At 36.7% G+C, this 27,256-nt stretch overlaps 2 protein-coding genes across 2 annotated transcripts in view; one reads left to right on the forward strand and one right to left on the reverse strand.

The window, feature by feature from the left end:
- LOC309476903 (uncharacterized protein) overlaps positions 1 to 27,256 on the forward strand; it is a 95,014-nt gene that overhangs the window by 9,673 nt on the left and 58,085 nt on the right. The window lies entirely within an intron of this gene.
- LOC309477381 (urokinase plasminogen activator surface receptor-like) lies at positions 18,291 to 19,809 on the reverse strand. The gene is made up of 5 exons (XM_082140640.1): positions 19,680 to 19,809; positions 19,478 to 19,594; positions 19,075 to 19,206; positions 18,777 to 18,884; positions 18,291 to 18,649 (listed from the first exon to the last, which is right to left on the reverse strand). Exons 1-5 carry the CDS (start codon positions 19,726 to 19,728, stop codon positions 18,462 to 18,464), a joined length of 594 nt encoding a protein of 197 aa, XP_081996766.1. The 5' UTR covers positions 19,729 to 19,809; the 3' UTR covers positions 18,291 to 18,461.

Here is a 27,256-nt window from a genome sequence, read left to right on the forward strand (position 1 = left end):
AGGCTGTGCGTCTAAATCTATTTGTGACGCCACATCAGTTAGTAGTTATCAGGGCATCTCATGTTGTGAGGGGAACCTGTGTAACGGGGCTCAGAGTGTCACCCAGAGCTTCCTGTTCCTCTGCTGTTCTCTGCTCTCCTACTTCATGATGCACTGAATACAGCAGATCTTCACATTCTACAGTGTGACACGCTGTACTGAATATAGTATTTTTTTGTACTACCATTGGTGTTCTGATGTGATTTTTTTATATTTTTTTGCTGTTGAACTCTGATGTGACATTTTATGAAATAAATTACTACATCACCCTTTTCCTGCAGTCATATTTAATAAAGCATGTCATGCTGTAAATAATTCTGATAAAACCGCAATAATAAAAATATCTTATTTCTTTAAGGGGTAGTTCAGAACATGAAAATCATTTACTCACACTGGTGTTGTTCTAATGCAGTATGTCCTTCTTTCTTTTTCGGACCACAAAAGGAGACATAAAAAAAAAATTCCTCTTTCCTGGTGAAAATCCTGAAGTTGGCCGCTGGTCTTCTGTCCACGGCACACATTCATGACATTCTGTTAGTGCCGCATTTCACTTCGACTGGAGAAATCAAGATTAATAAAAGCTTGACATGAAATACAATGGTTTCAACATACTGTGACTCACTATGCTGTGGGCATGACAAACTAAGGGGGCTTTCACTCTGGGCACGTTTGCTGCGGTACGAGTCTGAGCGTGATTGTTCCCGGTGCCGCCTGCAGCATTGGTGTGGTTTCACACTCAACTTGATGCTATCGAACCCTGGTGTACTTTTGTTCATCTTACGTCATCACAAACATTCACGGCGCATCTTAAGACTATGGTTGTTAAGAAGGCACAACCTAAATGTTTATGCAGTTGAACTATGTGCTATACTTATTGCATTAGAATGGATTGTTTATAAATTCAAGGGTATGTAGACAAGGGGAAAATATTACATATATGTGGATACCAGCACATGTGGGCATACAGGGACATGAGAAAGTTAATAGATTGGCAAAAAAGGCAACAAAAAAAGAGCATGTTGACATTGAAATTAAATGGTCAGAATCAGAATAAGGGAAGAGTCTAGTGTGGAAAAGGGTAATGGAAATATGGCAACATCAATGGGATCATAAAAGTAAAGAAAGACATCTATACATGATTCAAAATAAAGTAGGCATTATAAGAGAGATGACAAATAGAAGGAAAGAACAAGTTGTAATAACAAGACTTAGGATTGGGCATTGTAAGTTAAATGGAACTCTTTGTATGTTAGGAAATCATCCCACAGGTCAACGCGATGAATGTCAAGAGGAGGAAACAGTCACCTTTTTATGTCATGCAGGAAATTTACACAAGAAAGTCAAGAGTTGAAACATTATTTACAAGAAATTGGTATAGGACAGTGTAATGTAAAAAGTATATTAGAATGTGGAAATAGTGAACAAGGAAGGCAATATATGTTTTAATTTTTAAAGAGGACTACCCTGGTAAACCAGAGTTCTCGCGAGAGCACAAGTTGAATTTGCTCAGCGAGTTACTCTGGTGTCGAGCAATGGAGCTCATTAAATATGCCCCTCGATCTGAGCTGCACCAATCACATCGGGTTATCTGATATAGGCGGGCCAGAGGCGAGCTAAACAGATGACGACAGCGCTGTGACGTTGAAGTCATCAGTTAACATTGCAAGATGCCTATGGATAAATAGCAGTGGTTTGAAACGGCTTTGGCCGCTACAATGAACGAGTTAGACTTGGCTTTTTCCCAAAAGAGGAACAGAAGACGGCGCTCGAATCCTTCCTTTGCAAGAAGGGTGTTTTTGCTGTTTTTCCGACCGGAAGAGTCTAATCTACCAGTTAGCTCCGCTGGTAGCTAAGCGTATGGGGTTTATTGTTGTGATTGGTTGTAGTGTTATCCAATTGCGTGCTGTGAGATTTTCAAATGCACGCTTGGTGCCGCCCCTCGAGCTGGCCGAGTTTCATTGATCGACACCAGACCATTAATCTTTTAGATTTAGGTCTGGATTTCCAGGCTAAAAGAGGACTGGACTGGAAAGACGAATATAAGTATGAAGTGTCATGCTAAGAGACAGCAGATGGCAGTAATGCAACTTTTTGGATGCCAACTGCCTTAAAGAAGAAGGCACAACCAATAAGCGCACTCTTCACTGCGTGACGTCGATTTAATTATATTAATAGTTATTTTAGAATTATTACTAATAATAATATAAAAAATATAAGAAGTAATAATATAATAAAGGTATAAATGTATAATTGTGTGAAATGCATTAAGAAAATTGGCAAGCAATTTCGACAAGCAAATACCAAGAAATAGGTTGCAACAGTTTGTCTTTCGACTATACTTGCAAAATCCGCGATGGGACTGAGCTCGAATTGCTTCAGCATCAGTGACTTTTTATTGTATGAAATCGCTGTCAATCAAAAGGAGATGCAGCCTTTCGACAGACCCTCCAATCATCACGCAGAAGCCCGGCGTCCAGGCCAGCCCACTCCTCATTCACTCCCAGAGACGCTGAGCGTCCGTGGGCGGGACATAACACAGCATTTATCCAATGACCGTCTAGTTTCGAAACACTGAAAAAAACTGTTCAAAGCAGCCCCATTGAAGTCAATGGACGCTGGGCTTCAACAGGGAAATGCACTGTGATGCTACGGGAATGTATGAGAAGGAAATTGAGTCAGCCGACCTGCTGTATGTAACTGATTCTGAACGAACTCGTCTTTGAGATTAACGTTTTCGAACGCATTTTTAGTCAATAAAATGTTAACACAATAGTATATATTTGACCATTAATTGTTTGACATTATAGGGGAAGCCGAGCTTCCCTTGCAGTCTTAAAGAAATCCTCAAACGACGTTCACAAAAGGATGTAGAAAAACTGCCCACAGGTTGTAATTTAAGCCCTGTAAGTAGTCATTTATATGCACAATTGTCGCTATTCCCGTGTTGTTTTCTCAGAGGCAAGAGTAATGCTTCTTCTCCTTCTTCTTCAAAAAATGATAAAACAGTCAAAAGTAGCCTGTAAGAAACCCCAGAGCAGCAATAATCACAATGAAGTGTCCAATAGCGACACCATTTGACAGCTTCAAAAGAGTTTTGAGCAGAGTCCGTTTACCGTTACTTGTACATTAACCCATACAATTTGTATTATGCATTTCCTGAACATGTAATGTTACTTGCTAACTAATCAAACACTTTATTTGAGCAAACTATGGATCTATAAAATACAATCAGAAAGAGCTATATTTTAAGTACACATACAGTATACAAGGAATTTTTCTTCAGTGACAAATCTTTCATTGTTTTATTTCAAGTAAAGTCACCTTTATTTATATAGCGCTTTTTACAATACAGATTGCATCACAGTGATAACATGAAAATAATACAACGAAGTTTGTTTCTAGAAGAAAATTGCGTCATTGTCCACCTTAAGTAATGCAGATCAATAATATTGTTGAATATTAAATGTCCCCAGCTAAGCAAGCCAAAAGCCAAGGCAACAGTGGCAAGGAACCAAAACTCCATCAGGTGACAGAATGGAGAAAAAGACCTTGGGAGAACCCAGGCTCAGTCGGGGGCCAGTTCTCCTCTGGCCAACGAGCGAACAGTGTATGATTATGTTTCAGGCAGCATTACAGGTTAGAAGTCAGATTGGATCAGAACGTTCACAATATTTATCCAGTTCCATCTGGTTGGAAGTCGGAGTCATCACACCGGTATGGAGACGAGTTTGTTGAAGATCAGTGCCGATGGCTGTTGTGTTGATGAGGCCTTCACAGGGCTGATGAGGCTGGCACCTCAGGGATGCGTCATGGATGGGTCCAGGTGCAGGTCCATCATCTGATCTGGATATGACTGGGATTAGGTGGACTTCAGTAAACAGGGGAGGGACAGGTTGACACTTCAGGACTGCATTGTCATCGTGTCCAGGCGCAGGTCCTTCATCAGATCTTGATACGGCCTGGATCCGGTGGACTGCTGTCAGTTCAAAGCTAGACTAAAAACATGCACATCTCTTTGACCTAGCATACACATAACACATTATAGACTTTTATAATTCAATGTTAGGCTTCATAGATTAGGTCAGCCAGAACCGGGAACACTTCCCCTTAGGGGTGGAACGGTACACAGAAGTCACGGTTCGGTTCATACCTCGGTTCATACATCACGGTTCGGTACGAGTTCGGTACAATGGAGGGAAAAGCAAAACAAAAATGCAGAAGGTTTGTGCATGTCTCAGGCTGGACCACCAAAGGAAAATAAATTACTTAAGCCTTGTATTTTTCAGTTTATTTGTAGTGCATTGACAGTAGTTTTATATAATTAGTTTATTAATTAAATTACTAAAAAGACAAAAAGACCTGGAGATATGTTTGGTAATTGTGCCTGAATGAATTGAAAATTTATTTGCTATATTTCAGATCAATATGTTTGTTTTCCTTAAAATTTAAATTAACAGTAACTTAAATACTTTGCAGTTTGAATGATGTCCTGCATAAACAAAATGACGGAGTATGTTTTTGTTTACACTGTTCGATCGCGCGCCTCTCACACACACACACACACAAATACACACACACACACACACAAATATAAGTAAGCACTTTGCGACTTTTCGATAATGACCGCGCCTCTCTCTCTCTCTCTCTATCTCTCTCTCACACACACACACAAACAACATATTCCAGCATTGCAAATTGCAATCTTTACATCGCAGTCTGCTTCAGAGCTAAGGTGGGGCTACAGATTAGGTGTCCCTAAAGAACCCGCGTATCTAACAGTAGTTCTGCATTACATTCATTAATTTGCACGCAAGTTTTATTTATTTTTATACCGTGTATTCTCCGTGTAAATTTATGCACCGAACCGTGATGCCCGTACCGTTTCGGTTCAATACGAATACATGTACCGTTCCACCCCTACTTCCCCTAGATCCTGATGTACTCGTTACATCATAAGAAGAATGGCATCTACGCTAATATTAGTCTCTCTGTTTATCCCGAGGTTTACCGCAGTCCGCCGGATCCAGGCTGTATCCAGATCTGATGAAGGACCTGCGCCTGGACGCAACGACAGCGTAGTCCTGAAATGTCAACTAGTCTCTCCCCTGTGAAGGCCTCCCTCCCCTCCCTTTACCTATCTACCTATCTTGGCTCGAGCATAGACATGTATAGAAAGGCTAGATGGCTCAAGGCGGAGTCAGCTGTGTCGTCACTTGGCGGCCATCTTAGGTCAGGAGACTGCGCTGCTGCTCCCTGCTGCTGTGGACGGAAGGTGAGTGACATACGCCAACTAAAATGCTCGTAACTTGCTGAATTCTTGACGGATTTACAAACGGTTTGGTTTATTACAAACCTTATTAACGTGGCTATGATTTGTGCTGATGCCGATGTTTAAATTGTAGCTTCACGTTTTGAGAAACGCTTAACATTGCAGCGTAGCTGTGTGTTTCATGGCTGCCCTCTACTCTAAAGTGATACCACAGTCGACATTTTCAATTATTAACAGGTTTCCTGAGACCAACAACGTTTCTTGACAACCTAATCTTTTGTCTAAATGTCATTTTGTGGATGTGGTTGTATTTATTTGCTGGCTAGCAGTGAAGAGGTCGTAAGTGAGTCACCAAGCAATTGTAAATTGGTGGGAGAGGCAGGGTTAGTCTTTCGTTTCAACATAGCTTTGAGTTACACATGATTTCCAAGTGGTTTGGTTTCTTAAAAACATCTTTACATTTGGATTACTTTGTTGGTTTTTTGTTTACAGAACTTCTGATTACGCTTGTGGAAAATGCCTGATTTTTGTGCCGCCTACGGCTGCACCAACGCACGGAGCCTCCAAACCAGAACGCGTGGGATCACCTTTCACAAGTAAGAAAAGAAAATATTATGACTATTATTAGGATACTTAGTAATACAAGTTCTGCTAGGAATAGTGTACCTGAGACAACATTACAAGATTGGCTACATATATTTGCATACATGCAGTACATGCAGGGAGCTGTATTGATTATATTGTATTGATGGAAAGAGTTTTGTGTCCAATTGTGTCTTAATGGTTTTTTTTGTTGTATATTTTGTATATTTTTTTTGTAAGTTTTTTCTAATTGTGTGCCTTTGGACCTAAGTAAAAAAACAAAAAACAAAGACCCATCTCTTTTCTCTTTATTTTACAGAATGGCAACTTGAGACAGATTTATATTATACATAAATTTACACATGTATTTAATAATGTAAATATTAGTAATAAACTAAATTGCACTATTTCATGTTTCATGTACCTTATAAATATTGACATCATTACTGTGTGTGTGTATGGGTATACCTAGTACTTTACCTGTCTAGTCTACTTAATATACTATTTTCTTAATAAACTCCGTGGCTATAATTTTTCACAAGTATGCAGTTAAATAGCCGCATCCCTGACGTTTATGACACACCAAGCCGTTTGAAAATCGGTTGAAAATTGAGCAAAATATAGTTATTTCAGCACTACATGCACAATAGACTTTAATGTTATAACTGGACGAGCGGTCCTGTCCTAAGATGGCTGCCGTGTGACGTCGTCGGGTCCCATTGGCTCTCAGCGCCGGTAAGCTATCTAGCCTTTCTATACATGTCTATGGGCTCGAGGTCATGGTGCAAAGGACCCTAGATTGAAATTACTCCGAATCATCCCTTTAAACACATTTGTTGAAATTATGCCTCCTTTTCTCGAAACTCTAAACACAAATCAATAACTTCTCATCCAATTCCCCATACTTCCTATTTTCAGGTCAGAATGAAGCTCACAAAGCTTTGCTCTCAGACATGACACACAAGCCCTCAAAAACACACAACTGTCACATTGTTAGTCTGTTTTGATTTCTGTCTTTGTCTGTGTTCTGTCAGTTAGTTGAGTTCTGTCTTTCTCCACCCCCTGTCTGTTTGTTTCTATAGTGTTTAATTGATTGCTAGTTCAGTTCAGGTATGTCTTGTTAATTTGCTCTTCAGTTCTGTCTATTCAAACCCTGTGTTCTGTCTTGTTCTTGGTCAGTTCTTAACGTTGCATGTTTTGGTTGTTCTGTTCTTGTTCTTGTCCTGGTCCTGAGGTTATTTTGTGAAGTTTGAGTTTGTTTGTTAATAAAACTGCTGCATGTAGATCCTGCTTCCTCCATCTATGCAACCGATTGTAACAACAACATAGTCTTACTCAATAGTGAGATCAATCCAAAACAGTGTCACAAAAACCTCCTTTTGGCAATCAGGAATCATTTTACAGCTCAATGTCTATTACAGTATACAAAATAAATAGAGGGGTGAAGATACAGTGAAATTTAACAATAAGCTTGATGAAAAGTTTATTCATTCCACTACTGTAAAGAGATCTTGCAGTAGATAAAACATATCTTCAGTAAATCTTTTCTTTAATTTATTATAATTCTGACTCCGGGTCTTCTTTCAAACATCTGGGGCCTCATGTATCAATCTTGCGCATGCACAAAAACTTTGCGTACGCCAGCTTTCACGCTCACGGTCGGATGTACTAACAGTGAAATTAACGCGAGAATGTGCGTTCCTCCACGCCAATTTCATGTCTGGCGTACGTACATTTCTCATTGTTTTTGTCCGTTGGCGACTGTTACAGGCCATGAAGTGAAGTTGCAAACATTACACAATGAATTGTTCTACAAGTCTATCGCACCACCACCTGTGGGAAGCATTGCTATTAATTTGCAATTTATAAAATAATTGACATATATTGTCACACGAGCCTTATGGGAATATTCTATCAATTATGCAATTAAGTAAGAACATATAAAAGCATATGAAAATTGATACAACCCTTAGTCTATAAATAAAATAAAATAAAATAATATCAAATATAATATAATATAATATTAATAAAAATATTAAATATTAATTAATATAAAATATAATGTAATATAAAATAATATATATATATATATATATATATATATATATATATATATATATATATATATATATAAAATAATAATAATAATAATAATATATATATATATAATCATTTATATAATCATTTATATAATATATATAATACCGCATTGACGGCATCAGCCAAACTCTCCCACTCATATTTTTTCCTTTTGTTATTAATTCCGGAGGACAAAGTTCCAAATAAAATATTTTTTCTCGTTTCTACCTCCAATAGTAGCACCTCCAATTCACTTCCTGTAAAGTTTCGTTTCTTGCCGCTTGCTTTAGCCATTTTCTTACTGCTTTCTTTTGCCAAAGTGGACTCATTACCATATTTAAATTGATTTAATTAAGGGAGGAGACTGGGTGGGGCGTTGTGCTCGTGCATGTGCGCTCAATTTTATGTTAATTGGGATGTACAAAGAGAATATGCGTGGGATCCTTCGTACGCAGAGATCTGTTTTTTTTGTGCGTACGCACATTTACAGCTTTGTCCGTACGCAATGTTTTAGTATGAATTCAACGCAAGTCTTTGTACATGAGGCCCCTGGTCCTTGGGTCCTAAACTGTTACCCCCTCAACAATAATTGTAGAGAATGCGGCCAATTATTCTCAGTGAAACCCCTGGCAAATCACCAAACAAGGTAGAAAGAATGTATTATTTGGTTAGGGCTGTCTGAATGGAAGAGATTGGGAAAGGAGAGTGTGAGAGCTTCACTCCGAAGAGGAGAGTGAGGATTAATTATACTAAAGTATAAGAATTCACTGATGCCGTCATTAGAGGCAGCAGACAACGCAAGCGAAGCATGCTCTGTGGGGGCCCCGCTGGGCATTGTTGGTGTAGCACCACCCCAGCAGAGTACGTCCCTGGATTGTAGGTCCAGTGGCACCGTAAACCTGCTCCATCTCTTCCATCTCAGATAGGGGATCCCCGAATTGAGTGAATCAGGCAGTTAGGGATTAAGCTATTAGTTAGAAAAACAAAAATAGACTAGAAATAGGGTTGTTTGCCAGGGATGCATCAGGAACGATCCCGAGAGAAAAATAAAAAAGTTGTGACCCAAATTGGCGTGGACCAGTATATGTATCTGTCATTTTGGAGTATACTTCTCAGTTTCATCACGCAGAAGCCAAGCTGTGTTGTTCAAAGATCGCCGCCTCCATTTCTGCAATAACTTCAGGTGAGTTTGAACCGTGATTAAGATATGGCAGACAAATTGAGTAACTTGATCAGTAACCTGAACAGTCCTGAAACAAATAGTGAGACAAAAGAGAACAAACGCTGTAAGCAGCTGTGCTCTGAAGCCATGACTTCAAAGAAATTTGCAGAAATTATTAAGAAAATGGGTAGTCAGGATTTTGATTACGATTGGCAAGATAAACAACAACTTGATTTTTTTACATTTACATTTACACATTTGGCAGACGCTTTTATCCAAAGCGACTTACATTGCATTATCCTATACATTTTATACATAGGTATGTGCAATCCCCTGGGATCGAACCCACAACCTTGCATTGTTAACACAATGCTCTTACCACTGAGCTACAGGAAAGCTGTAGCTGAAAGCTGAAAGCTGATTTGTTCTACAAACAAAGAAACTGAAAAATTAAACATTTTAGCCTCATATTGCTTATGATGATTACAAAAAGCAAGTAAATGTAGGCTAATATGGGTCGGGGATCATTTCCTTGGACAAAATCATTTCCTGCTTATCAGTGGCTCTGTTTACATTCCTGATTGGGACACACTGCTTCATTGGTGTGCAGTAAGTTGGAGCCGTTTGCAAGCTCACAATGATCGAAATGTTGGCTAGGTGTCTGTTGCTGTAGTGGAGGCTGACACAGCCACCAGATTAGAGAGCGGTTTACTGTAAATGGCCACTCAGAAGGTGAGAAAAGTGTGAGAGACTGCTTGAGTGGAGAAAGGGATGGTCTTTCTGTTATCGGCCTGCTAAAGCAAGCTTAAACAAAATAATGATAATGAACCAAAATAACCCAGCTGACTTTTCTAAAATCAGATGAATAATGAAAAGAGATGCTTTGAAACTGGTTAAGAGACTATGTAAAATTAGGTAAAACCAAAAGAAACATGTGAAGTAAATATTTTTAGAGTTAATATCAAAAAGCGAACACTGAAAATGAGCCGTTAACATATGTGTGTCTAGTATGAGTGCGTGTGATGTTAACTGGACTTTATGTCTTGTTTGTGTTAGTTTGGGGTACTATTATTTCTTGATTTTGTGGATATTGTGCATGTCATTAACCTATGGAATAAGTGTTTTATCATTACAGATTGGTTAAGTGAAACAACAAAACTTTAAAGAAGCTGATCCTCCCGGCGAAGATAAAATGTTCGCACAACGAGGACGTTCATTTGATGAATTTATCTAGCCTTGAGTATAGTTGGTGCTGCAGGGAGTAATGCCATAATAATAAAAGTGTAGTGGCAACGATATGCATCTGTTCATTCATTCTTGTCAAAGTTACCTGCCGAATTGACAACATGCTGACGTCAGACGCACGTCCGTTTACAAACCGTTGTATAGGGGGGGTCCGACCCCCCTAGATGAGACATCGACCCACCCAAAAGGGATGAAAATAATAGTTTTTTAATAAAATATAATGTTAGCCTATCCAAAATTGTATGTATTTAAATTAGGGCTGGGGGAATAAAAAAAAAAAATAACGCAATTGACGCAGCACTCTTTTTTTTTTTTTTTTTTTTGTCTCGTTTTAATGATTTCCTGTTGCGGCTGCTATTGAAAAGCCCGAAAATATGCCGTCCCACCCCTCCGTGTTCGGCGATCAGGTTTCATTCTCGCGCAGCTTTCATGAGCGGGTCTTTTCCGCTCCGTGTGTGCGCCGCCGCACTCTCCGTTCCGTGTGTGTGTCTCTGCTCAGTGTTCTGCTCTGTCGTTAACGACCCAAACGCTCCAATCATGTACCGATCACGCACTGGAAAAGCAAAGTCCGCTCAAATAATGTGAAATTTCTCTGTAGACTTCTGTTTGCTGAGCTGGTATAGTCATGATGGGCAACAATGGTAAAATGACCTGCTCTGATCACATGCTCTGGTAATAATAGCTTTGTATGACTATATTTTATTTTGATAATTAGTAAAAAAAAAAAATTTATTGATTATGTTGATTGATCGATTATTCAAAAAGAATAATACATTGATATATTAATGTTTAATATTATTTTAATATAGGGCTATTTTCTGTTCCTTTTTTTCCCTGTTTTCTTTCATTTAATTAGGTGATTCTAAGTTTAAATATTGATGATTACAAGCTTGGGGGAAATGCAATTAATTACAGCAAATTGTGCAATTAATTAGTGAATTTTTTTTATTCGATTCCCAGCCCTAATTTACATTTACATTTATGCATTTGGCAGACGCTTTTATCCAAAGCGACTTACATTGCATTATCCTATACATTTATACATAGGCATGTGCAATCCCCTGGGATCGAACCCACAACCTTGCGTTGTTAACGCAATGCTCTTACCACTGAGCTACAGGAAAGCTACAGGAAAGCTAATTTAAATGCAGTATTACCGTAATATACCAACAATTCAGGAAATAATCCAATGAAATACGATTTTCAAACCCTCACTCCCCATTGGACTGCACCATTTCTCTGGTACTTCAGACTGGGTTCTTTGCTATGGTTCTGTGATCACTTCACTAGCTGTCAAAACGTACACTGTTAGACTTTTCTGTAATTTCTACAGTTATTTACTTTAAATCACACAGTATAGGCTACAGCTATTTCTCTTTACAGTAAATAACTGTGATTCCCATTGCATCATGGGAATTTCCTGTGACGTAAAACACCACATACAGAGACTTACTGTATTTTTAAAATTTGCTGTATACTGTATTTGACGTTAACGGCCTCTCTGACTGGCACCATTCCATCGTGCTTTTTATTTCCTATTTTTGTGCCTTACACCGCGTGTCTACAACGCTATAACAGCCAGAGGCTGTCTATATTAGACACATTGAAGCGACCGGACCATAATGCAAAATGTAATGTAAAGGCTGATTTATACTTCTGCATCTGACCTACACCGGAGCCTCTACGCTGTAGGCAACGCGTTGGTTTTCATTTATACTTCTGCGTCGTTGTCCGCGTTGACGCGCAATACGCTGATTTCACGCAGCCGCCATTTTGAAATCGAAAGTGAGGCTCCGGTGGGAAGAAAACCGGAAGTGTCGCCTTTAATAGAGCCATAGAGAGAAAGAGTTGTGACACTCTCCTATGCTGTGGAAAAGATGGAGGAGTAGACAGTCAGACATTGATAATAATAATAAAAATAATTGTTTCTTGAGCATCAAAGAGATTTCTTTCAAAAACATTAAGACACTTAAATACTTCTTTTGGCCACCAGTGTACATGAATCCAACACATTTTTGTAAATAAGGGAAATTATTTTGAAGGTGGGGTTATGTGTCATGTATTGTGAAAAGAACTGTGTTTTGTCCTGTGTTGGACATTTCCTTTTTGATTGCTTAAAAATGAATTTATATTCTGCAGTTTTATGAATGTAATGGTTAATATTTCATTACATTAATTGTATAAGTTAAACAACCAATGACTACATTCATTTTGTCAAATGCTAACATTTTGTTTTGGATTTTATGTATGTTTTTTAACAATGTGTGCAGTGAAGGACAGCATATAATGTGTTAATTTAACACGTTTACACATCTTTGTGCTAACCTTTCTTACATATTTACTTTGTTAAAATCATTAACACAATGAATGAGTTAAAATTAACACAAAAAAAACGTTACCCTTAAACTCATCCATTAATGTGTAAAAATGTAACACATAATTTCCAGCATTGGCAGACTGTTTATTTTGTGATGTATATGAATTGTTTTAAATAAATAAAAAAGTATTTTGAAATAATTTTGTCTAATTGATTTGTATGTCAGTAGTACTTATGTAGGATAAAAATAAAATTAATTCTATATCAAAATGAAATCTAATTTATATTTAGTACAATAAAAAATAATTACAGTAGTGTACTGATTAGCTTGTTTTTTACAGTAATGCACTGTATTACACAATTACAGTACCATGTAGTTACTGTAAAACTGAAATAATGGTACTGTAAATCTTAATTACAGTAACTTACTGGCAACAGTGTTGCCAGTAAGTTACTGTAAAAAAAAACTTGAAATGTCTAACAGTGTATGTACTGGGTACGGGCGCAGGCGCTGGTGTGTCAGCAAAAAATTAAGAAAAGTGGCTGAATCAGCTTTAATCTCCGCCTATGGGTTTGACTGCATGTGTATCATCATGCGTTGTGCTTTATGGTAAATGTTATGAGCAGCTCGTCATCTAAACAGGTTTTCAGAACTGTCATAATTTGGTTGTTCATGTTTCTCTCATCTATAAATAATTAAGTCATAGGGGTTGTTTACACCTGGCCACTTCATGTGTTTTCTCAGATCGGATAGCTATCTGATTTATCAAGACGATTCCATTTGCACCTGGTCATACATGCAGATCTAATATATGCAGATTTAATGGAGTGCACGTCACCGAAAGCAACAGATATGAGCTGCATATTATTGATCACCAGCTAAAATTTCAAAATCAAAGACCGCAATAAGAGAGAGCGGCAACAGCCCTTCAAGATCATTTCGTTTCTTTACTTTTAATGATGATGATTAAGCGTCTGCGACTTACTTTCACTTTGATTTGCGATAATTTGCCCGTATCTTGGTGAAACTAAGATGCACTAATATTCAGGGAATTTCACATATAGATTAGTGGTTCTCATGTGTGTAAGTCAATATAAAATGGAAAGTGATGTCACCAGTCACGGTATAATTCGAACACTGGTGGGAAAACTAAACAAAAATAGTTTGCTGTAAGATGAGACAAACATGTTCTGAGATGTGTGTGTGTGTATACGGGTGTGTCTGTGGTTGTGTGAGTGTCACTGAGTAAGAAAATAAATATGTAACAGTTTAAAATTGCTTAGAAACAATCTCTCAAACTATGGCTTCTTTTCTCGAAGCTCTACACACAAGGCCACAAAACAAACACACAGCATGCAAAACGACACACATCTCTTGCAACGGCAAAGACTTCATTCAAAACTATTTGAACACTTCTAAAAAAAAAAATGTTTTATACTAAAGCTACACACAAACCATCAAATGACTCGCCATACACGTCAAACTACACATGGATGTGAAAAATGTAAAACACTAAAATCTTGTGTCTTTTTCTTGTTCAGTGTGCAGTGGAGTTACAGGAATTTGTCACACGTACATGTGTGTTCACAAATACACTGTAATTACGGTATGTATGGCTAACTGTTGCACAATTGATGTACTTTACAGTTATTGAACTGAATCAACACTTGAGCTGAATAATGACACTACTGGCCTGTTTGAAGCTGCTTTAAAACAATCTGTACTGTATAAAGCGCTATAGAAATGCATTTTACGACTTAGAAATACAATGGTGAAAATTGTATTTGTTTCTCAAAACATTACGGCAGGATGTGAAGTCTTTACAAACTGTTGATGGGCTTATGTTTCTTTACATTTGTTATTTATGGTTTTGTGTTTCTGTTGACTATGGTGCAGTCTATTAGGTTTATGATACAATTGTTTAATCTGGCTCATTATTCTATCACAAATCAGCGGCCATCACAACGTGTTATGTCTACGGTAGTTTCCCTTTGATATATTTTTCCCATTAACCACAAAGAGACAAGTTGTGCATTTTTGTTATTTATTATTTCAAATCTGTATTTATCCCCACATTGCAAACAGTTACTCCACAATCCACATGCTGTCTACTTGTTTCTGTGACTCCTCAAAGGAGGGTGTGGGACCACAGCTTCCCTTTTTCTAGTGTTTGGTTAAACCATTTCTTTTAATAGGGAGGAGAACTTAACCCTTGGTGATGTAGGAATGGAGAAATGTCTTATGGTGTTTACACTTAGTTTAAGTGGCCAAATGAGTTTATTTTATTTATTTTTTGGAAGTTAAATGGTTAAATGGTCATATGTTTATAGGCTACAAAGGTTTTTGGTATTGATGCCCCTGCAGTTGGTACGGTCTTGGTTGTAAGGAGCCTGTCCTAGGCCAGGGGTTCCCAAACTTTTCCATGACAAGGCCCCCCAAATACTACTAGGTTCTGGCCAAGGCCCCCCTTTTGCAGGATGTGTTATTGAACCCATCGACAATACTGCGGCAAATGTAGAAATAAATAAATAAAACATCTAGGTGAACATCAGATTATGTGATGGTGTTTGATACCAGCCAATCAGAAAGATTATTATAGAGATGAACCGATTACAATTTTCAAGACCGATTCCGATTTTTCATTGAGTTTGACCTGCAGATACAGATTTTAGCCGATTCTGATTTCATTTTTTCTAACCACTTTACAGCACACACAAATATTTATTTTCTATAAATATTTTTTTTTTATAAAACACCACTTTTACCCAAACTGATTAATAAAAACAAGTTTAAATGGGTACATTTTCTATAAATATTTTTGAGTCTTCATTTTCTTTTCTGACATAGCCTACTCCAGTTCTTGTCAAAACACACTATAGCCTACATGCAAATTATGTGCATTTTTGGTACTTTTTGTGTGAAATCATATTTATTTTGTCCATCAAAAGTGTGCTTTCGCTTTAATTGAGCGTGAGTAGCGCAGCAAAAATAGACTCGGCACCGAAACCCTCCGCTTCACTACTGCTCACGGCACGCGACGCTCCTGCTTGACGCTCACGCGCTGCTCCTGCTCGCGGTGTGAATGCACTCACTGAACATGCACGCCGAAAAAAATTCGCGCTACTCACGCGCCGCTCGCGGTCTGAAACGGCCGTAATTCACAAGGTTTCCTACATGTGCGTTCTGTGTGCACATGTGATGCTGATGTTACGCAATGTTAATCATGCAGCGCCCGATCGGCATATGTCAGACTGAAAATCGCCCGAAAATCGGCCAATTCTGGTCACCAGCCGATCAATCAGTTCATCTCTAAAAGATTAGCATTAAAAGTATAATGTTCAGATAGGCTATGCAACAAATTATTATAATGTTATTTCATAACAATACTCATATTAACACTTTTTTTTGGTGACGTTTTTTAACTTTTTTTTCCCGCTTTTTTCCCCGCTTTTTTTTCCAACTTGTTGCGGCCCCCCTGGCGCCCCCTGGCGGCCCCCAGTTTGAAAACCCCTGTGTTAAAATATAGGCTACAGTTGCTACAACTTACTGAAATATATAATCTCTCGTGTAATTGCCCAGTCATGTATCAATCACGGAAAGACGTCAGTAATTGCTTGAACGTTAAATTTACCTCAGTAAAGTCGTTCAGTAGCTTGTCATTTAGAAAAAAATAACTCAAGAGGGTATCGCAAAATATGTTATATATTAATTATTTTAATGATTGTATTCAAATGTTCTTTATTTATTGTTAATGAATTTGATAGTGTACCAATTTACACTGCAGATTTTTTTTTCCTTTATTGACGTAACGTTATACCTGAAATATTTCCAAATTAATCAATATCGAAGCGAAGCGAATGGAGATTCAGAATAAAAAAAAGACCTTGTGAATCTGAATTGAATCGTGAAATCTGGATCAAGGGCTAGACCTTCATCGCATGATGTATTACAGTTACATGATGTATTGCTAGCTAGTTACACACTTAAAACAAATATTATTGAGCAAAAGTATTCAGCATTTTTTTATTTTTTTTTCATTAAGTGGAAATTTAGTTTGTTGTAAAGGCTCCTTTAAGAGAGGACTTTTATTCTGACAGAAGATTCGACAATCTTCTGATTGAGCTCCCTCTTGAGTGAAGCTGCTGTGCCGTTAATAACAGCCTGCTGAACTGTTATGTTGCGTCGATGGTTGAAAGGACATTTATTCCTATTTATCTGTGATATTTTCTGCAGAAGTTACATTGAGGTGTTAGACATTGGGCTACAAGTAAGCCTGTTTGCCTTATGTTTGTGTTTATAGAGATCGATATTGAGTTATTTATAACTGCGTCACACACGCATGTCCGGACATGCCCGCAGCTGTTTGTTCTGTTAGTCTAGCTTAATGACGCTGTTCCATATGTGATTATTTCTTCTTTATTGAGATGTAAGTTATATCACTGGATTGGTTTTCGATGATTCCTTTGTGATGTGATTTTGATATTTTGAGTTGTTTATACCAAACGAGCGATTACAATCTGATGTGCTGCGTTATCCATATAGAGAGTGATGTTTATCATGTAGAATAGATGATTATGGTCTATAATGTATAACGTTAATGTGACACCTTATTTTCCTTTATTGGATTGTATAGCCTATTCCATGGTGAAATGTTACTGATGAGGATTTAGAATGCTATGGCTGCCTTTATGTCAATGGATGTTTATTATTGTTTATTATTACATGGCTTGGTTGAATTCTAATGTAGAATGTGGTCTGTTATGTAAGGGATAATGTAGAGCAAGGCGGTTCTTATAGCGAATACAACCCCGACTGGGGTCTTGAATCAGCCTGAATGGGTTGTATTTGCTATAACAACTGCCTCGCTCTAAATTATCCCGCTTATTACATGGCTACCTACCAAATAAATCAATAATTTCACACAAAATATTGATTTAAAAAGGAGTTTATTGATTTAAAAACGATTGTATTGCTTCCGCTAAAGAAAATAGTCCGTTCCGTCTCTACGGTTAGAATCCTGCGTCCATAGCAACGCTTTGTTTTTCATGGCAACGGTGTGTTATACTTAGCAGTGGTCTGTTATCAAGAAATAACAGACCGCATTCTACATTAGAATTCAACCAAGCCATGTAATAATTCTTCATAACAGACCGCTGCTAAGTACAACACACCGAGCGTACATTATACGCCCAGCTATTTTTGTTATTCATTATCCTTTATTGTATTTCTTGTTTTTTCAGACTAATGTCTCTACTGCCTTTAATTGATACCTGAAATACCTGTACCTCTGCAGCTTATCCTTTATCAATACATCATCTAAACCTGCATACCTGTCTCCTCATCCTTATATTAAACTGTGCTCGGACAGGCACCCGGAGGGGTTCACTTATTTACTTATTTAATTACAATTCAGATCCAGGCAGTCAAAGTCTCCCAAACATAGTTTGTAGGACAAATGCAAAACAAAACAGGTGAAAATGTTTCTTTTTTAATAATTAAATAATGATACTAGATTTTTTTTCTGGACATAATGATGATTTAGTACTTTTTTATTTAAGAAAAAAATATTGCACTTTATTTTGGACTTTTTACATCATGAAGATTTAAAAATGAACCCTGAAACAAGGTGATGAATACATACATTTCCTGTATAAATTCAGTTTATCACATCTGAACACAGTCTAGTATAGAAAAAAAACCAAGTTATTATTAAGTTATTATATTCAGTACAGCGTGCCTGATTGTAGAATGTGAAGATCTGCTGTATTCAGTGCATCATGAAGTAGGAGAGCAGAGAACAGCAGAGGAACAGGAAGCTCTGGGTGACACTCTGAGCCCCGTTACACAGGTTCCCCTCACAACACGAGATGCCCCCAACAGAAGGAATAAATGTGGCGTCACAAATAGATGTAGTCGCACAGCCTTTTACAACGGCTGACAGGCTTTCAAGAGTCACTGATGAAAAGAAAGAAAACAAAGGTTAGTCTAAGCTGGCAGTTGTATGTGATTTGTATCAAATATTTAAAATAAATGGTGGAGAAACAAAAATAACAACAATCTTTGTCCTTTTCCAGATCCTCACCTGTTGCATTAACACACCGATCTTCAGTCCCTGAACAGCTCACTGTGTTTGAGCAGGTCTGTCCATCACAATAGTAACATTTCCTTCCATTGGGGATGTTAGAGGGATCTACAGGAGGAAAACATGTACTAGTATATATAATATAATGTAACACTCCTTTAGCTGCTCCATTCAATCAGTTCACAACAGACGAGCCACACCCTGTATTTTATTTCCTGATTGAATGTCATTTGGAAGAAAAATGAATGTTGACTTTAAAGAAGATAGTCATTTGCACAAGGTCAGGAAAGCACAATACCTGGAGCATCTTTGACGTTACACTGGTCTGTGTTACAGCAGGAAGAAGACATCTTTGAAATGCCGAAGTTCATGGACCCGCTTTGACAGTCAACAGCACAATCTTTAATCTTCGTTTTGAAACTAAATTGATCTAAAATATGAATTATACAGAAAAGACCAGTACATGTTATTTTGATGGAAAAATTATAAATGTCAGTTATAAATGTATCAGTTTTTCTTATTTCAAATGTTTTTAATAATACAATTGCCATTGTTAGCAAAACAATCGGATAGAAAACAAATTAAACAGCAGGAATAAATAAAATATTCTGTGATTGATTTAGTAAATTCTGCCGAGAAAACGAGTCACAGTTATATGAGAAGTTATATTTACACCACTCGATCTGTCATGCTGGTCTTACTTTGTGGTATCACTGTTAAACTCATGCACTTGGAAGATCCACTGGGACATGTTTTTAAATTCTGATCGTCACAAGAACCTATCATACTCACACACTCATAACAGCTGAGAGAGTGTCCTTTAGTAAAAGAAAAAGAAGGAAAGAGACATTAATTATCTGTATTTGTACCCAGTAACATCACAAACACTATTTGTCTTTGTACCTGCAGTGAAGAGAATGAACAGGAGAAAAACTGAGATTTGCAGATCCATCTTTGATCAGGAGGAGAGTAAAATAATGTGTCCGTTTCAGTGCCATTTTATAGCTTATCAAAAGGGGAGGATTTTCATGAGAAAATGAAAGTAGAGAAGCAGAAACTTAAAACTACACAATTTACTTCACACTTAACAATAAAAGAAAGTTAGATAAGGAAATTACAAGCACTTTGCAGGTCTACCTAAACCAACCTTTATATTCACCCAAAAATCATTAACTCGCCCTCATGTCATTCAAAACCTGTATGACTTTTTTCCTCAGTAGAACATAGACATGTTCTAGAAGAAAGTAAAAGATCTTGTGTTCTGTGGAAGAAAGAAAATCATATAGTTTACATAGGCTTTAGGGATTTGTGGCCATTTGGGGAGGAGGATGGAAAGTTATTGAGAAACACTGAAGGATTGTAATAGCTGCAGTTACAGTGAGTAGTATATGATCATATATGACATTAAACGTCCTGATCAAACAGGACCATAAGTTTGATTTCCTCTGAAATCAACAATCAGACTTGAGACATTGTGAAACACAAAAACAGCCTTTAATGACCTAGAACACCAGAGCTTCATCAGTTTGATCACATTTTCAAGCACATAACTAAAAGAAGTAATCCATGCATTTCCCAAGCTTCATGTCATCAGTAGATTACAGGGATGCTGGAGGCTATTGGGTGAACTTTATTTTTCGTTCTTTCTTAGCTAATATCTTATTTGAGTTTTTTTTAAAAGCAAGGAGTTGGTTGAAAGCAAGAACAATAGCTATAGATAACTTCAAAATAAATACAACCAATTAAAGAACAAATAAATGGTCTAACATAAATAAAGCACAAAAAAGGTTTACAAATTGTTAATTATTAGAAATTTCTCACATTATACGAATGGAGTCTGCATAATGTACCCTTACATTATGCAGACTTCATTCATATAACATGAGATATTTCTATTAAAATATTAATTTATATAAATGTATATATATTTGCAAGGATCATACAATCTCTTTACAAAATGTTGCAAGTGCAACATCATTTATGTGAAAGATATGGTAAACTCTTTCTGGGAATAGTGACATGCAACATGCAAATACGTACTCTAGTGACAAAAGTAAAATTAAAATTTTTCATTGAGACCTAATAAATTGTTAGAGCTGCAAAAAGAAGATGGTCTGAGGCAAATGTTTAAAGGAAATCGTCGTTGTTTTTTTAAAATAAAATTTGGTATTTTAATTGTGATAACCTCCATAAATCTGCAACCTTTTAAATATGTATTACATGTTAGATCTAGCAGATCCATTTCTGTACATAAAGAATTCCAGACAGCTGGATGGCTTCAAAACGACTGCATTTATTGACCCTGGAAACATATGGGACAATAGATCAGAATAATATCCGTTGCGCCAACCTCTTCCCACGTTATACACAATATTATCTGGGAAGAGTGAGAAGAAAACAAGTGCGTCATGACTCAAGCCCCGCCAGCGTCCATTTGCGATCTGAGGCTGACGTAACTCGCGCACTCTCCAAAGGCATAGCGTGCAACACTCATTAGCGTCCCACTTAACGAAACAGCTTAATTGATAGTTCCTAACCACAATAACATTGCGTGACTCACTCACTCGTATAAGTATTTAATACAAAATGAAACTGAAAGTATTTTACTTAATAGGAAATTTGTTTTGGTTCATCATATAAAAATAAAATATTATACAATGAATATTTCTCTCTTCCCAACTTGCTACACATGCAATATTGCATTGCGACAAATGTGTTTAAAGAGGTATTGTGGTGGTTTCCTTTTCTACAGTTACTTGTTTTAGAAGAGAAAACAAAATCTGTTGACCACTGAATGTTTTAACACTGTTGTGTGCTGACTGTTATTCGGTCAAACCACGGTAGAATGAATTGTAATGTTTATGACATCAAACTTCATATAGATTCAAATACTCTTATGTATTGTTATTCATATGTTTTATTGTTATTGTTGGTTACCATTTATTAAGTAGGCTATAGATGTCTATTTAAAGGGTTAGTTCACCCAAAAATGAAAATTCTGTCAGTAATTAGGCCTACTCACCCTCATGTTGTTCCAACCCCGTAAGACTTTCGTTCATCTTCGGAACCCAAATTAAGATACTTTTTATTAAATCTGAGAGCTGTCTCACTCCTCGCAGGGCGTTTCACTCTTTGACATGAAGAAGTCACACTGCCAGCTATTTCAACACTGCGAAACAAAAACAAATTTATTGTTGTCTTTGATGAATTTTCAGACTGTATACAGCGTGTGACAGAAATAAAAATTATATTTGCCACCAGAAAACACAGCCTCTTCTGTGCAAGTGCAACATTTTCATTTAAGATGAAAAAGCTTCAATACTCGAGAACATTTTATTAAGCATATATGTCACAGTGTTGCTTACACAATTTCTGAAACTATAGCAAAATGAAAAAGATTAAATACACACAAAACCACAAAACTCACACACAACATGCAAAACATCAGACATTTCTTGCAAAAGCAAATACATAATTCAAAACTATTTTAACTCTTCCAGAAAATTGTGTTTTTGCGTAGGAACTCTATACATAAAATGATTAGCCACATGCACGCCAAATTACACACAAGTGAAGCTGCTGTGAAACAATCTATAGCTTGTACATTCAATGTAGTTGTGGTCAGAATTATTGGCACCCCTGGTAAATATGATCAAAGATGGCTGTAAAAATAAACTTATCCTTTTGATCTTTCATTCAAAAAATGTGCAAAACTCCAACCTTTTATTGAAGTAAATGAATTGAAAGTGGGGGGGAAATCACATTATGAAATAAATATTTTTCTCCAAAACATGTTGGCCATAATTATTGGCACCCTTTTATTAATTATTGCCTTTTTGCAACCTCCTTTTGCCAAGATAACAGATCTGAGTTTTCTCCTATGCTCCTATTTAAACACAAACACACTTTTAATATATTTCTAAAAAGTACTCTGCTATACGATATAAGATGTTGTTGATACATCAAAGTTTGCACAGAGTCAAGTGTATATTTATTTTTGTGTGTGTATATATATATATTTAATTTTTGTCTTCTTTTTTTCTTTGACACATCACTGTGAATATGTACACCCCTACTTCTCCACTGGCATTTAATAAAAATCCTCTGTGGATGATAACTGAGTCCGGAGCCTATATCACCTCCCCTTGATCTCCATGGGACACGTTATGACAGCATTTAAAAGCTTTTAGTTTTGAATGATGTTTCTAATGTAGAGAACTGTGTTTAGCATGTTGCAAAAAGTTTGTTTTACAATTACAAACAGAGTGTAAAGCAGATACTGTGCTTGCAGTTCTGCAGGCTTGGGCTGAAGATTAGATGAGTACATGGTTTCAAAGGCTGGATGTTTCAAATGTAAGTGTGAGCAGTTGTGGATTATAGTCTCATTGCATTTTAAACATTTGATTGGTTAGTTGAACAACCATAAGCACATTTTCATGAAATGAAAAACACATTTCTCTTATACGATCTCAAAATATCTCATTTTCTGTGTATGAAAGAAATGTTTGTTTTGAATCTTCTAATTATTTTACTATAATTTTTTTTTCTTCTCATAATGATGAGGCAGTATATTTGTTTCATATTTGTTTATTACAGTTTTTCTCAATCGATTTGACATATTTCTCCAAATGAATGTAGTTGCTCTCAAAACAATTAACACAGCAAACTAAACACACTCTTTTTTTTGGCAAAACATTTCAGTATTCACTGCATAATGAAGCACTGAGTTGTATTATATTAATGTATATCAAAAATAAATACTAACATCAAAACTACAAGTGTGTTCTGTTGATTTGATGATAAATTCAGCTGATCTTTTCTAAATCCTCAACTCTTCTTGCTCCATTCCTTTCCCCTCATCTCGTTCTACCTCTTCCACTGTTCATCTCCCTCTCAACATTACCCTTTCTCTCAACATTATCCTCTCCAAAATTTCTATCTCTTACACCTCTTCCTTTCCCATCCCTTTCGTGGTCACTCCGAGCTTTCTTCACTCCTGTAAGCCAAAAAATTCCTGAGTTTACTCTTTCTCTTCCCTTCGAGACGAGCGACTCTCCGGTGTTGGTGTGACGGCGATCTCCAGCGAGTGCACATTACCCTGCTGATCTGTGCAGTGATCTGTATGGCGGCAAATCAATGCCAATAATAAACGAGCGCACAACTGATGCGGGCGCGCGCGGTAAATGACATACGCGAGAGGATAACAGATCTACACGCGAAGAAATATGACGAGTGGATAGTGCCACGGATAACTTACCGAAGTCGACAGTCGTGTACTTTTACGTGACAGAAGGGGTACGCCGCACCACAGACGCGTGACACCAACATGTGACTCCAACGTCGCACCACAGACGCGTGACTCCATCGTCGCACCAGAGCACGCCGCACCACAGACGCGTGACACCAATGTGTGACTCCAACGTCGCACCACAAGAAATTAATATCTATTTTTCGCCCTAGCTTTTCTTATCTTTCCTTTGTTGTCTTTCTAACCAATCATTCTTTTCTTGTGTTCTGCTGACATTGAAAATACAATTGATACAAATTTTGTATTGTATACAAAGTTGTGTATGTCATTAATGTCATCTCTGAATGGTTTACGAACAGAATTTTAAAAAAGAATTCACTCACTTTCTACTGGATATGAGGACTATGCAAATTATACACCATCAAAGTCACAACTTTTTGCACAATTATTAACAACAACTTTAAAGTTGAACAGATAAATTAATTAATTGTAATCTATAAACATAATATTCTGGAATGTGTCATTCTGAGTTTTTACTTTTGAAGGTGGTAATAATTTTAATTAACACAGTTGACCATAATGGGCGAATACACAATATGAAACTATTCACAATATTGTTTATAGGAGAAGGTGACAAAAAAGTCATTTAATAGCCTATTATTTTAAAGAATCAACAATGAAAAAATATAAGACAGGGAAATAGTCTTTTACTCACAAAATACAAAACAATGTAGGTTCATGTTCAAATGTTCAAAACTAGGGCTGTCAGTGTCGACTATTTTATTTTTGGTCAAAAAGATAGATCTGAAGTGAACAATAGCCTTTAGTATGACTTAAATACATATTACAAATGAGGCAATATAATTGGTTCAAATAAAGTATTAACAGTAATTAATTATATTGTTTTATTTAACAACACTTAAAATACATGAATATGCCTTTATCCACATACAACTGACAGCCTATCGCGCATTTATCACACTTCTACGTTCAAAAAGCTTAAGCAAATAGTAGCAGCCCCCAATCAGGCAAAATTAATCAATGAGGCCATTTTTTTAAATATTTTATATAGGCCTATAAGTTTTTTTTTTTATATAATATATTATATATAGCCTAAGATTTATCTTCATTACCTAGAGAAATAATTAAACAAAAAGTAGTCAAAACACATCTAACAGAACACAGCCTAAGTTGTTTATTTTTTACATTGTGTTCTTATTTTGTTTAATTAACGAAATGTCAACCTTCGTCTTTATAACAGAAGATACAATACAAAAATCTTCAAGATACAGCCATATACAATCTTCACATGTATAAAGGATTGTCACCTTATAAACAGTCCTTTGTGTGGTGGAATAAGCAATGCTATGCTATGGTTACCGGTAGTATCTTAATTTAAACTTTATTTTATTATTTTATTACAGTAGTTCATTAACTATTTATGCTAACTCAACTAATTTAAAGAGCTGGATACTAATTACTATATAAATAATGTCAAATATTAAATGTAGGCTATTGATTAGAGTTGCCATAGACTAAAGGATTTTTATAGACTAGTAGTTTAATTTAAGCAAGTAGGACTAATCGCACGTTTATATTCAACCCTGGGTGTAGGCCTATATATATGGCTATAGCCTTTATTCCGCGCTCAAGCGCATGCATAAAACTTGCCGCAAAGCACCGGCAAAAGTAGGCAAATGATATAATAAATGTGTCTGAAAAAAATAATGAAGCATTTTAATTGTTTAATAATGAACTAGTCTTTTCTAAATCAGTGTAGGCTGCCTGCAAACATATACATCTCCGCTGTAATGTAGGTGCGCCTTTCATACGGACAGGATAAATCAGATGGTACCGTATTTGCTTTCGATTTGATTTTTTTCGTTGATGGATATTTTTTTTTAAAGCTTTATATAGATAGTTATATTTCTCATGTCTGTGAGGCTTGTCTATAGACTGTTTTTCAGTTCATTTTTGAGACGCGCTCCAATAGAGATCATGAAAGCGCGCCCTGTTCGTTTTATTTTATTTTACAAAAGCACAACGTTTTCTTGTTGTTGTGAGTTTACACAAAACAAAAAGTAGTTGCGACTGATGTATTATTATTTTCTGTAAGACCAGAAATGATGGAGTATTTTAAGTTGTTTCCACTGTTGATAGGAAAATGCGAGTGATGGCACCGGCGCCGTCATGCAGTGCGCGCTCCACACTCCGCACAAACACTTGGATATGCGCTTAATAGGAAACATTTATCCAGGTTAACGTTAGAGCGAGTGGCCATGCCAGACGGATAAGTCCTCTTCGTGTCTAACAAATCAAATTATGTTGCATTTTCTTGCGCCAGTTTGAAAAGGGTGGCTGAAACACTTAGCTTATACAAACGCCCAACGCTGGTGTTTTACTTTAAATAAATTCGTTTAGTCTTTAAAATAAATATTGTTTGTGGGATAATTAATGCCACAATAATTTGTTTATTTTATTGGCTACTTTTATTTTTCATTTTTGTTTTGCACTGAATATCCTACCATTTAATAATCCAGTTTGACTGAATTTTGGCAGTTAAATGACATCTATAGATACAGATTTTATTATTCCCATCATTCCAAACCTCAAAACCTATTGATTTAGTGATCACTTGATCTGTTTTGTAGCACTATAATAACCCTGATGTGGAAATTCCGTTTTACACGTCAACTTTATTTTGTTGTTGGCATATATGTGCAGTTATGTTAAAAAATCTGCTGTTTTCATTGTTTTGAGATGATGATGTTAAATTATTTTAATTAAAAAGGTGATATAGGCTATATTTAGTTTTTTTTTAAATCTGTCATTAATTTTACAATAAAAATACATTGAGAATGTGTAAAGGATTGCCCCTGAGCCTATTGCAAATCCAATCTTACTCATGCTATTCACTTTTCATAATCAACATGGGAAAAATAACATTATAATATTGGGACGTGTGTATCAAGCGTCTTATTAGGCGGCGTACTGAGGGACGACGTGTGTATCAGGCGTCTTATTAGGCGACGTGCCTGGTTCAGACGTTATGATTTTTTATATGGCGAGTGGATAATGCCACGGATAACTTACCGAAGTCGACAGTCGTGTACTTTTACGTGACAGAAGGGGTACGCCGCACCACAGACGCGTGAAACCAACGCGTGACTCCAACGTCGCATCACAGCACGTCGCACCACTGACGCGTGACTCCAACGTCTCACCACAGCAC

This window comes from Leuciscus leuciscus (genome assembly GCF_965113295.1).
Source record: "Leuciscus leuciscus genome assembly, chromosome: 16".
Classification (NCBI taxonomy): domain Eukaryota; kingdom Metazoa; phylum Chordata; class Actinopteri; order Cypriniformes; family Leuciscidae; genus Leuciscus; species Leuciscus leuciscus.